The 12,385-nt window shown below is 36.6% G+C and overlaps 5 protein-coding genes across 11 annotated transcripts; 2 read left to right on the forward strand and 3 right to left on the reverse strand.

Moving 5' to 3' along the window:
* Nucleotides 1-614: 614 nt before the first annotated feature.
* Nucleotides 615-3,554, forward strand: LOC116932063 (alpha-methylacyl-CoA racemase). 2 transcript variants are annotated; one of them, XM_032939785.2, is made up of 8 exons: nt 1,510-1,535; nt 1,604-1,773; nt 1,844-1,890; nt 2,170-2,305; nt 2,363-2,440; nt 2,524-2,589; nt 2,666-2,909; nt 2,973-3,554. In XM_032939785.2, the coding sequence occupies exons 2-8, from the start codon at nt 1,713-1,715 to the stop codon at nt 3,487-3,489; spliced, it is 1,149 nt and encodes a 382-aa protein (XP_032795676.2). In that variant the 5' UTR covers nt 1,510-1,535; nt 1,604-1,712; the 3' UTR covers nt 3,490-3,554. The 2 variants fall into 2 exon arrangements, with proteins under 2 accessions (XP_032795683.2, XP_032795676.2); XM_032939792.2 differs by lacking the exons at nt 1,510-1,535; nt 1,604-1,773 and adding an exon at nt 615-712.
* Nucleotides 3,503-5,060, reverse strand: LOC116932053 (m7GpppN-mRNA hydrolase; the record flags this gene model as incomplete). Its single annotated transcript, XM_045177624.1, has 5 exons — nt 3,503-3,823; nt 3,926-4,088; nt 4,188-4,335; nt 4,422-4,786; nt 4,860-5,060. Coding segments are annotated over 5 exons (1,038 nt in total), but the record flags the coding sequence as incomplete, so codon positions are not given.
* Nucleotides 5,061-6,379: 1,319 nt separating this feature from the next.
* On the forward strand, nt 6,380-7,583 carry LOC116932114. Of its 5 annotated transcripts, XM_032939858.2 has the most exons (6): nt 6,380-6,435; nt 6,522-6,609; nt 6,688-6,858; nt 6,920-7,100; nt 7,209-7,379; nt 7,439-7,583. In XM_032939858.2, the coding sequence occupies exons 3-6, from the start codon at nt 6,689-6,691 to the stop codon at nt 7,547-7,549; spliced, it is 633 nt and encodes a 210-aa protein (XP_032795749.2). In that variant the 5' UTR covers nt 6,380-6,435; nt 6,522-6,609; nt 6,688; the 3' UTR covers nt 7,550-7,583. The 5 variants fall into 5 exon arrangements, with proteins under 5 accessions (XP_032795749.2, XP_045029314.1, XP_032795741.2 ...); XM_032939855.2 differs by having other exon boundaries at nt 6,410-6,550; nt 6,619-6,858; XM_045173379.1 differs by having other exon boundaries at nt 6,395-6,858; nt 6,920-7,091.
* Nucleotides 7,584-7,591: 8 nt separating this feature from the next.
* On the reverse strand, nt 7,592-9,432 carry LOC116932081 (probable isocitrate dehydrogenase [NAD] subunit alpha, mitochondrial). Its single transcript, XM_032939810.2, has 6 exons — nt 9,279-9,432; nt 8,921-9,061; nt 8,683-8,855; nt 8,343-8,606; nt 7,872-8,265; nt 7,592-7,800 (listed from the first exon to the last, which is right to left on the reverse strand). The coding sequence occupies exons 1-6, from the start codon at nt 9,294-9,296 to the stop codon at nt 7,711-7,713; spliced, it is 1,080 nt and encodes a 359-aa protein (XP_032795701.1). The 5' UTR covers nt 9,297-9,432; the 3' UTR covers nt 7,592-7,710.
* A 660-nt stretch (nt 9,433-10,092) lies between these two features.
* Nucleotides 10,093-12,191, reverse strand: LOC116932075 (ubiquitin carboxyl-terminal hydrolase 46). 2 transcript variants are annotated; one of them, XM_032939799.2, is made up of 9 exons: nt 12,031-12,191; nt 11,895-11,975; nt 11,607-11,823; nt 11,465-11,542; nt 11,179-11,387; nt 10,917-11,063; nt 10,708-10,854; nt 10,499-10,636; nt 10,093-10,427 (listed from the first exon to the last, which is right to left on the reverse strand). In XM_032939799.2, the coding sequence occupies exons 1-9, from the start codon at nt 12,031-12,033 to the stop codon at nt 10,320-10,322; spliced, it is 1,128 nt and encodes a 375-aa protein (XP_032795690.1). In that variant the 5' UTR covers nt 12,034-12,191; the 3' UTR covers nt 10,093-10,319. The 2 variants fall into 2 exon arrangements, with proteins under 2 accessions (XP_032795690.1, XP_045029268.1); XM_045173333.1 differs by having other exon boundaries at nt 11,465-11,545.
* Nucleotides 12,192-12,385: the final 194 nt, after the last annotated feature.

Consider the following 12,385-nt stretch of genomic DNA (forward strand, 5'->3'; position numbering starts at 1 on the left):
TAATGAGGCTATATCATTTATATATTGCCAAAAAAACGAAAACAAATAATCTCTCATATGGAAAAGGAACGAAAAAAATTTCGTCGTAGAAATAGGGAAGAAAGCAAGGATAGAAGGGGAAGAAAAAGGGGTGTGATAAGTTTTACATTTTAGTAATGCCCGGTAATGCTTTTCATTGAATTCGGGGTGGCACCGCGCACTGCGATCTTCGCACCGAGCACCGAAAACAAAATCCCCGCACCGGTTCTACGCGGGGCCGATCGACTACGACCATAGCCTGACTTTTCTTTTCTGGCAACCCCAGGAACCAACAAGAAAATAAAGTGGCTATTCACTAACATCGCCCTCCGTACCAGTCATTAAGAAAGATTACATGGTTTGAGAACTCCATGTAAAACGCCTGTAAATAAGCCACGCCCAACGTCACTTTTCGCAAACCCGATTTTTAAGGGTTTTCGGACTCGCTCCCTCCAAAAGTGCTGCACCATGCGGAGATCTCATGCTCTACAACACCTTTCTAGACGTCCGCTTGGTGCTAGTATTCGAAAACTCTATCTTTCTTGTTAGTTCAATCAGAACTCCGCTTGGTGCAGCACTTTTGGAGGGAGCGAGATCAAAAATCGGGTTCGCGAAAAGTGACGCCGGGAGTACTGTAGTAGTTTGGCCATCTAATCTTAGACCATTCTACGTACCAACCAGGACCAGGAGACAGGTAAGTCGAAAGTCCATAATTGTCTACCTGTTTTCGGTTGATTCTAACTATAGCCACATCTTTTCCAAAACAATTGAGAGCATATGCAGACGAAGATAAGAGAAGATTCCAGATTGACTGTCGGTAGAACTTTATTTATCATTATTGAGATTAGCCCATAGACCAAGATCGGATGCTGAGTTGCCAAGGCTGAATTCCGACCTGCGGTATTTGTCCTCTCGGGCCCTATAGGAGGGAAATGAAATAATATATTTAATTGTTGTAGTTGTTTTTTAAAAATCTTTTGGAATCGTGTACTATACCTCTGTGCTGTATAATAAAAATTTTATTCAAAAGCTGTTATTTTCCGAAACTTTTGAAAGGTACTTGTTTAAATGTACTGTGCGACGTTAATGATTGACTTGACTAGTGACTGTAGTGTAAACTGTTTTGTTTTTTGTCATGAGTAGTGTGTTTGTGATGTCGGTAATGGTTATTTGACACATTAGTCTTTTTAAGTTATCTGATTATGTAAAGGACTTATTCATAGGAAACGAATTTCTTAGAAAACGTCTGCTTTTGTTCTACGTTGTAATACGGGGAGGGGTGTTGTGGAAGGTAAACAAGTACCTTTCAAAAGTTTCCTGAAAATAACGCTTTTTGGAGATGAAATTTTTGTATTATATCAGCACAGAGGTATAGTACGATTCCAAAGATTTTGTAATAAAACTAACTAACTTATTAAATATATTATTTTCATTTCCTCCTATAGGGCCCAGAGGACAAATACCCGTCATTCGACGGTCTATATCGACAGATTTTGTTGCACTATTAATGTAAAAAGGTCTATTGAAAATATAGGTGCATAATTTTATTGTTAGGTGGTATTTGATTTTAAATCTTGGCTTGAAGGTAGGATTTCTATAAAAAATTCGTCTGCAGTAGAAAACCAAATCCGTTTCAAGTCTCAAATACTCCCAATACAATATAATTTTTTGTAAAATTGGCTGAAGTTATTATAATGGCACTAAAGGGAATTAAAGTTATTGAAATGGCAGGATTGGCCCCTGCACCTTTTTGTGGCAAGTGTTAATTGACATTTTCTATGATTCTATAAATAATTTGAACCAACTAAACTACTCTTAAATTTAGGAATGATTCTAAGTGATTTTGGTGCAGATGTCATCAGAGTAGACAAGGTAAATTGTAACATGATTCTTGGTTTATATATTGATTTGTATGCATATCATCCCCACATTAGTGTTAGGTAGGTGTGCCATAAATATTTTAAACTATATATATATATTTTTTTTGTCCTATTATTGTTTCACTGTACCTGGAGCCATAAACCTTAAGATACCATCCATTGGTCTTAAAGAATTTGTGTGTTCCTTCAACTATACCATAAATGTTTGAGCTATCAATGCATTAAGGTCCATCTATCTAATTGTGTCATAAATACTTTACCTTCACGGTAGGCCAATGCACCGCCATTAGATCGACAAGGAAGAGGAAAGCGATCTATTGCCTTGAATCTTAAATCCCCTGAAGGAATCGCCGTCGTCCATAGGTTATGCTCTGAAGCCGATGTCCTTATTGAGCCGTTCAGACCAGGCATAATATTTCAATTCCTATTTGTAGCTATTTCCATCTTATATATTTTCTCTGAAGGGGTTATGGAAAAACTTGGTCTTGGTCCGTCAACTTTACTTAGCCAAAATCCACGTTTGATATATGCCCGACTTACCGGTGAGCACGAATAACAGCGTCAAGGTTTCGATTATCTCACGACTATAACTGTTATTTTTCTTTCTCATTGTTGGAAAAATTAGGATTTGGGCAGAGTGGACCGTACTCTCTTATGGCAGGGCATGACATAAATTACGTTGCTTTGACCGGTATTCTAGTGTCAACTATAACGTTTTTGTTTTTGCTTTTCAGTTTCTTATTTTTGTTTTCCGTTACATTTACTAGGACTGCTTTCACTTCTCGGAAGACATGGCAGTAATCCGATTCCGCCACAGAACTTGTTAGCTGATTTTGCTGGGGGTGGCTTACTTTGTGCAATGGGTATAGCCATGGCATTATTTGAAAGAGAGAGGTCAAATATGGGCCAAATAATTGATGCATCCATGGTTGAGGGAGCAGCTTATGTTGGGTCTTGGATCTTCAAGTCGCAAGATATGCCTGTATGGAGTGGGGTTCGCGGAAAGAGTTGGTAACGACTATTTTACCATATTACACCGAAAGAGGACTTATCTACTTCTGCCTCATATGGTAGGTTCGATGGAGGCCTTCATTACTACGAAACGTACAAAACAAAAGATGATAAATACATGACTGTTGGAGCTTTGGAACCTCAGTTCTATCAAGAGTTAATCAACCAGTTGGCTAATGCTGGAGTCGAAAATGTCCCCGACCAGTTTCCTAATGACCTAGAAGTGGCGAATAATCAAATGGCCAGCATTTTCTTACAGAAAACTCAGGCGGAATGGCAAGCCATCTTTGATCAAACTGACGCGTGCGTTACACCGGTATTGGGTCTAGGCGATGCCCCTCTTCATCAGCATAATGCATTTCGAGGCAGTTTTATTCGCAACGCGAAAGGCAAGTATGATCCGGCACCCGCCCCTCGTCTTAGTCGTACACCGGCTCTTGATCTAGGTAATATAGAAGAGCCATCAATTGGCGAGAATAGTAGGGAAGTACTCGTGGAAATGGGTTACAAAACAGAAGAAATAGAGCAACTTATTCAAGATAAAGTGGTTCATCAAGTTAATAGCAGGGCCAAGTTGTAAACAAACCAAATGCTAATTTCCATGGATTTATTACAGAAAAGAAAATATATATTTGTACGCAAAAATTTTGCGTGTCGTATTTTATCCTTGATTAAACGTTATTGAATAGCAAGAAAAATTAATGAGAATGACAAAATCTGACGAGGTCGTACGTCTGAGACACAAACATAAGCCTAGTCAAAACATGCCAAAATAGGTTCTACGTTGAGCTTGAAGTTAAGCCAAGATGGAGCGACGTAGCAGACCTGTTTGGCTGGATCGAACCTATCGCCGATCACGACTGGGCTTGTTGTTGCTGTACCTCCCTGCGGAGTAACGGGCTTTTGTATTTTGTCTGCAAAATTCAGAGAACACATGATGTAATGATAACTTTTTTTTTTACAATTTCACTTGCTTTATAAAAAAAAAAAATCTGAACACTATGTACAAGACTTACCCGTGAATAACTGGCGACGTGATGGATGCTTTGTTTTTTTAACGCTAAGTCCTTGAAGTGTATTGGTAGAAGTTGATGAAGAGGAGTGTGCGGCTGACTTAGAAAGTCGCTGATAAAGCTGCTCGGTATTTGGACTCAAAGCAACTTTGCTAGTATCATCTTCCTGCAAATAAAAAAAAAAAAAAGGACGGAACGCCATGTTCAGTAAACGGGGAAAAAGCAAGCAAAAGTAGTTTTCTCTGAACAGAAAAAGAACGCTCACTGAATTCGGTTTAGAGTGCCTTTGAAGAATACCGGTTATGGACTGCTCTTCTAGGGATTTTCGCCTCTGTTTTGCCTTTCGACTGTTGCCATTTCCAGGCTGTTGCTGTTTGTAAGTCATTCGACAAGATACCCAGTTTCGTATCAGTCTGGTAGACCGCAAGCAACATGAGAAAGAAGGACATCCCCATCGTAGAAGGATAAATCAAGGCCTAAATAAAACACGAAGACATACCTGACAAATGGAAAGACCATGAAAAAGGACGACGAACCGATTCCTAGTCGAACTTTAGTCATGGCGTCTTTTTTGCAATTCGGAAGGTCGGCGACTGAAAACCACTGTACGGCTCTTATCTCATTCCTCGTTCTGGGTATGAATTTGGTATCATGGGGCACACCGGGTACGATATAAAGTCGAGTTAATTGATCGTTGACGGTCGTTTCTAAAAATTCTTTGGCGGAAATCAGGTGAGATATGTCGAATCCCGTCTCTTCTAAAACTTCACGCACTGCGCAGCGAGCTGGATCCTCTCCTTCGTTAACTTTACCTTTGGGGAATCCCCATGAACTCTTGGACCAAAACCCCTGAACCAGCAAAACCTGTTGGTTTATTTTAAAGAATTAATTGTCATGGACAAATTTTTTATGTAACCAAATTCATATTTAATTATACATGGGTTAGTTCTTCATTCAGTAGGATGGCACCAAAGGTTGGAACTGCTTGTTTATATTCACGAAATTGTTCTAGATGCCTTTCAAAATTTTGTATATACTTGTGAAGAAATGATAAATGCTGGAATAGAAATAATAAAATAAAAAAAACATAAAAATTAGTATTTTCAGCAATATTAAAGCAGTGTTCACCTAGAATAATTTAAAAAAAAAAAAATTAAAAAAAAAAGTTTTTTTATTTTTTTTAAAAAAAATTTTTTTTTTTTTTTTTTTTTTTTAATAATTTTTTTTTTAAAAAAAAAAAATTTTATAAAAAAAAATAATAAAAAAAAAAAAAAAAAAAAAAAAAAAAAATCTTCCCCTTCTTCCCCCCCTTTAAATAAAAAAAAAAAAAAAAAAAAAAAAAAAAAAAAAAAAAAAAAAAAAAAAAAAAAATTTTTTTTTTTTTATAAAAAAAAAAAAAAAAAAAAAAAAAAAAAAAAAAAAAAAAAAAAAAAAATAATTTTTTTTTTTAAAAAAAAAAAAAAAAAAAAAAAAAAAAAAAAATTTTTTTATATATTTTTAATTTTTTTTATTTTTTGAAGGAGTTTGTGTAGGAACACTCATGTCTTTTAAATGAAAAAAAGCCGGATAAAAATGCAACTGCGTACAGATACAAGTGAAAAGGTGAAACAAACGTTGGTTTGTTTATCTTTGTCTGAAGTGGCTATAGTTCTCAGTAACCTATCTTGCCATTGTTCATCCGTATTTTCTAAGGACGAGTTCTCCGATAGTGCTGCAGCCATGCGGAAATCTGACGCACTACCAAGCAAGGGGGGTATCCTTTTCCAGAGTCATGGAAATCTGGTTGGTTCACGACATGTGGAAAATCGTCTGTCGTTGTGTCTAATTTCGGAAACAGCAGCCAGCGGGTGTGTGATGAATGCACCAATCAGGAAACGTGCTTGAAAACTTCAACAGCCAATCACGACAGTGATAAGAGAAACGAACGGAACAGACAACACCTGAAAAATTGAAGTTCGAAAAGAAACACTGACAATAGCCTGAATAATCTCAGTTTCTCTCGATAGATGACTCTGATTCTAATTTCCACCACGTGCCCCGCCCCAAAACCGTCGAAATTTTAGACACAAAGACCAACGAAACCTGGTATAGGGATTCTAGTCAGCGTGAACCAACCAGGGCTCCATGACTCTGCCTTTCCCAATCGAAACCAATCAGTTCCAAAAACCCGGTTTATTACCCCGATTACACTGCTTTCTGACCCGATTACCCGAGTTTTGCCCCGATTCTTACCCAGAAATTTTATTTAAGCTTAAAATTCGGGTAATTCATCGTATTTTTCATGGTTTTGTATTTTGGTGCCACGCATCCGCCATTTTTCAAGATGGCATCAGGTCTATCGGTTTCACCGGGTATTTTGAACCGAACTGAACCGCTTGAAAACTACCTACCCGGGTAGTAACCGATCGGCCATTTTTCGGGTAGGTCGGTGCGGTTTTTTGGGGTTCAGGTAATCGGGGCCGAGCCCTAGTTACTCTTACTCTGTTAGGTCAAGATTCCGGAAGCATAAAAAAGTATAGGATAATACAATTTAATTTGTACAGCTGATTTTTTTTTTTTTTCTTATATAAAATTGCATTAATAATTTAATTTTTAACAGAGGAAAGAGTCCTTCTTGGTGAGATGAGGGTTTGTAGTTTGTAGTTTGTACCTATCAAGTATCAACTCGTTTGATTTGATTTGTTTTGGTATGTAAGAACCGAAGTTGCCGATTGGAGTTTCGATCCACCATTCACCATTGGTCCTTTGTATATTCCAAATAAAAGCATGGCGCGAAAAATTTACGACCCGAGTGAAAACGAAAATTCTTTATCGACGGAACAAGGAGCTGAACAAATTGTTGATTCACAGTTACAGACCCAAAGCCGAGAGCTATACGCTAATTTTGTACGCGAAGAAATTCAGTTGCAAGGATTACCAGTTCCGCATGTCCCATCGTTGGTTTTCTTTACACTGCATGACGTTTTTGCGATGTTAATTCGACAACATTCCACACAGGCTCGATACCATTCAGTTTAGCAATCCTTTGTGGGTTTGCAATGCTTCAAGTTTGCGACAACTGGCCAATGAATTTTCCCTTTCACCACTCAGAAATGAAGTTTGCTACAGAGCCCAAAGTGTGGATTTGACCACTTTAAATGGGCAAAACTTCAGTGAAATGATACAGGAGGTGTTCAGTGTATGATAAATTTTAAACTTTTTAGTAAATCTCTTGTTAGTTTTTGTAACTTAAAATTACTTAAGCCTGTGTTACTTAAATTTATGATCTGTCCTTTCCTATCTTTAGGGAGGAAGTTTAACAAAAGAACGGATACTTGTGGTCTTTTTCTTTTGTTCAGATGTTGCTCTGTTTGCATTGCAAAACCACACTTTGAATCTCTTCTGCAAGCTCATACAATGGAGTACAGATTACATTACTGGAAAATTCTCAAATTTTATCTGCAGTCAAGGAGGATGGGTAACTCATTAATGTAGCTCCTAAATATTCTACAATTTCTGATGCAACATAACTTCTAGACAGCTGTTCTGAACAGTTCTATGAACACATTGCTGAAAATGTCTGCAACTGCTGCTTGTTGTGTAGCAGTAATTGCCATGCTGGTATTTATTAGGAATAATTGGAAATAGACAAGCAATGAAATAAACTATCTTTGCAACTAAACAGAAAAATTTGTGTAAAGCAACTATTTTGGTATATTACTATTTAAGAACAGACACATCTCAACTAGTTACATCACTTATTGTATGCCAAGCTTCTAAAACAAGAAAGAACCGATTGCGTTACGGAATTACTCTGCTTCTATCTTCTGGCAAATTTCATCCGTATATTCGGAGCACTTTCCTTTACCACCTAAATCCGCAGTTAAATACTTCCCCTCCTAGTAGACAAAGCATATTAGGCAAGGGTTTTAACAGACTATTAAGAAAATTTCAAGGAAAATCAAATTACCTTAATAGTAGAGTAACATGCTCGTTCGATTTTGGCAGCGTATTCGGGGAGATTCATGTAGCGTAACATCATAACAGCCGATAACAGCAGGGCTGTTGGATTGGCTTTATCTTGACCAGCAATATCGGGTGCCGTTCCGTGGACGGATTCGAAGATGGCTCCCTGAGTTCCAATGTTGCCTGACGGTGTCAATCCTAATCCTCCGACAAGACCAGCACAGAGATCCGAGAGAATGTCTCCGTATAGATTAGGCATAACAAGCACGTCGTACATGCCTGGATCTTGAACCATATTCAGACATACAGTGTCAAGATAACGTTCTTCAAAACGGATGTCGGGATTTTTTTCAGCGGCCTCACGACAACAGCGGAGGAACAGACCATCCGACATACGCCTAGAAAAGTAAAGGGTAGGCAATTGATTTATGGAATCAACTGTTTTTTTTTGTTTGTTTTTTTCTATGAGTATTACATAATGTTTGCCTTATGGACTGCCGTAACCTTTTGCCTTCCATTGTTACGAGCATAGTCGAAGGCAAACTCCGCTACCCGTCGCGACGCTCCTTCCGTGATTAGCTTGATGCTCTGCACCACGCCATCAACAATTTCGTGTTCTATTCCGGAATACTCACCTTCAGTGTTCTCACGTATAGTTACAACGTCAACGTCGTCATAGAGAGTTTTGTATCCTTCAATTGATCTACATGGTCGTACATTTGCATACAGATTGAATTCCCTAAATTAACAAAAAAAAAGCACATTATTTGAAAAAACTGTTCTGTTAAATGTGTTAAATAACTGATTTTGTTTACTTCCTAAGTGCTAAATTTAGAGATCTATGGCCTTTCCCAACTGGAGTCATTAATGGACCTTTAAGCCCAATGGTATTTTTGTTAACCGAATCTATTGCAGCTTGAGGAATACCAAATTTTCCATCTGGGCCTTTCACTGGAGTAACACTAACTACCTCCCACTCGATAGGGACCTGGGTTTAAAAAAAAATTATAACAAATTTTATTCACTCGGAAATATTTGAAGTTAAATTTAAACCTTTGCAACTGCAAAAATTTTTTGAACAGCTGCTGAAATTTCCGGACCAATACCATCTCCAGGTATTAGAGTTACTGTACGTACTCCTTTTGAGTAAGGTCTCAACTGAGAACCTACAAGAGATTTCAGTAATGTTGTTGTCTGCATTTGAGGATTGTACAAAAAGAAAGGTTATTTTTTATTTTTCTCAATTACTGCCAAACTTAATTGATGTTACTGGTTATATCAATAAGAATAAATTTACAATGCAAAACTTCCAACGACTTAAATGGAAAAAGTTTACTTGTCCTAAAATACTCGCCAAATACCAGAGACTAGTAAAGGTAATTTCTTTTGTGAAGAATTAAATTCTACTTACCCGGCGGGAGGCGGCCATGATTGCTTAAAAAACGACTGATACTGATCACCTGATGGAAACGCGGCGCACTGCAGCCGACGTTTTTTCTTTCCTGTTGTTGCTTCGTAAGCCAATGCTTTGCACTCGTTTGTCTTACAGTACACCAGTTTTTATATGCTTAGCCTATTGATACACTTTTTTTTCCCTGTACATTATTGAATCGTACCATTATAGGAATTTTTCTATCGTATAAATTTCGTGTAAAATCTTCATTTCTAACAGGAACAGGTCTTTAGTAAAATGTCCTTCAGCTACGTCACAAAGAACGTACCAGTTACTAGTTAGGTTGCTTGCTTTTTCATTAGCACACTTCCAAATTTTTGGAGCTTCTAAATAAAATCTAAAAAAAAAGAAATCGGAAGAATTGGCTTTAAGATAAGGTGAAAGATGTTGTTTGTATGTGTAGATGAAATGTACAGGAAACGGGATTCCGATCCTTTTGGGGGATTTTTGTGATGATGTACAGAAATCATGTACCTAGCGTTTGACCAAAAAAAACGCGTAGGAAAACCGCAAGGATTTGTGTGTATGAGCTCCATAAACGTTGAAAAAAATGTTCGTGATAGCACCTTTTACTTTTTCCTTAAAAGCATTAGGCCTGATGAGTCGGGGTGTCAACCAGTACCTCGTAAAAATCAGTACTTTCAAAAAAAAAATGTTTGTAGTATATTATTCCGTAGAAGTCTGCTTTTGAGCATGTGCGTTCAGGGCCCATATAAAAACACCATCTTAAAATACCATATTCAACCAAATCAACAGCTATATTTGTGGTAAATTTTTAAAGGAAGCAGAATTTTATATTTTATTATTGAACAAATGAAATATCACTATTAACATACCACTAGGATATTAATCATTTACAAAGAGAATGCTTTTCACTGAAAAGTCTCTAATCAAGCATAATCAAATGCTTCTCATCACTATTCCTTCTCCTGTTTAGCAACCACAAGTCTTGGAATTGATCGATAACAAGAACTCTTCGTACCCATGTACGGATGAGATTCAAGATGTATCTCGAGATTGATAAAAGAGGATGTAACCAGTTTCCGAGGCTTTCTGCACGTCTGATGTTAGACCATAGAAATCTTCCAATGCTGATGGATCTATTTTCTGAACATAAAAATAAAATAATAAAATAATATTAAGCAAGAAAAAGATGGTAACTATGAAATTAACCTTACATCAACTATGTCATCATCAAATAACAACCAAAAATCGTGACTTTTGACAATTGAGATATAGTGACCGCGGTTAGGTCCACTTCCACAATGGACAACTACAGCTACCAGGTCATACAATCTGTCAGGGCATTCTTCAGACTGGTAATTCAAAACAAATGCTTAAGAATTTAATTTAAAAACAAAACTGCTCTTTTCATAAAAATTTATACGGTGTTGAAGAGTCGAAGTTCAAGCGGGAAAACTACGCGATGTGATACTTTAATATGACGATTGTATTGTTCGACGTATTTGAACCGCTTGAGATGCAATGCAAGAATCAGGGGAAGTTTCTTCACCCTCATACATTTCTGGGCTTCCTGTTCAATGAGGAAAGTATAAAAATTAATTTTAAAATGTTATGATTTTTGGCAAATCTTACTTGATAAGAACTACAAACATCACACTTGAATTTGTTGTCGGTACAAAGGGTTTCCGTGGACGAAAAAGTCCTTAAACAATGAGTAATACTTGTGTTTTGGTCAACATCGACTTGCAGGTCAAAAAAATCTTCTTCTTTGTTGCTTACCTATATTTAGCAAAGTGAAAAGAAAAAAAATATATATAATTTAGTGAGTCATTGGTATTTAGCAAACTGGGGTTTTCTACGAAAATAATATACCAACTAATAACTGAATACATACAGTTTCACAGTTTAGGCAGCGTGTTTCACTGGTAAGAATTCCTTGAAAAATTTCATGGACCCATGTAGATTCTTGGTTTCCGGTCGATGTCGTGGACCCACTACTGCCATCAAATTTTAAAGACGTCGAACCGTTATAGGGTTCTTTAGAAGTTGTCACCTTTCCATTAGTTGTCGGAGTCGCAGAATTATTTAATTGGTGCCGTTCAGCTATTATGGAAAGAACAACATACTAAATGTATACACAGTGTAAATTATACACACATAACACATCTATTTCCACACACCTGTGATAATTTCACTAATATGGTTGATCAGGAAATTGAGGAACTCATGGGCATCTTGTTGCATATAATTATCAAATTCTTCTAAATATGTTAAGACCATGAATGTAGGCTCTAATATTGAATAATTTAGAATTATTGTTACCTTTTTCCTTCTTTAGTCTGGCAATGAATTTTTTAGGAGCAATGGTTCCAACTTTTTTCTTTTGAGTAGTTATATTGTGAAAGAGATCAGCTAGACATGTCAATAAGGTTTCCTTTGATCTCTTGTTCTTCATTTTATATTCCAGGACTTTTTCACGAAAAGGTTTGCAGAAATATAGAGCCTGAAGTACTGAGTTAGAGTAACAAGTATTTCCAAACTAAAAAAAAAAAATCTAGTGTTATTGTATATAGTTTTCAACACCCTGTTCGTTTCTTTCTTTCACAATACATTAACAAGTCCGAAGTAATGTTCATTTGTCGGGAATTGCTCAGATCCAATCTCTTTTTCAAGCTGCGACGCGTTTGCTCCCTTCAATAAATGTTTTTTAAGGGAGCCTTTTTAAAATTGCATCATATGAACTTACCATAATAAAGTGTCAAATTCGGAGCTGATAATTCAAAAATTGTTTCAAATTGGAACCAAATATACTAAATCAATACACCACTGATAGCTGCTAACACTCAGTATTTTCGTTTTTCTTGACTTCTTGTAATTTTTTATCTACTAATCTTAAGTGTCAAGTATCGAAAAAGTAGACATTATCACGTAAGATATCGATCAAAAAATATCGCCATGGCCAAATCTATGATTTTACCTGACTTTACTTATTTTAGCGGTATTTTTGCTAACCTTCAGTCTAAGTCAAGATAATAATAAATAAAGATTTTGGATATTTCAAAATTTTAGATTGGAAAAAACCTATAGTTATTAATTAATTA

Source organism: Daphnia magna, linkage group LG1, assembly GCF_020631705.1.
Source record: "Daphnia magna isolate NIES linkage group LG1, ASM2063170v1.1, whole genome shotgun sequence".
Classification (NCBI taxonomy): Eukaryota; Metazoa; Arthropoda; class Branchiopoda; order Diplostraca; family Daphniidae; genus Daphnia; species Daphnia magna.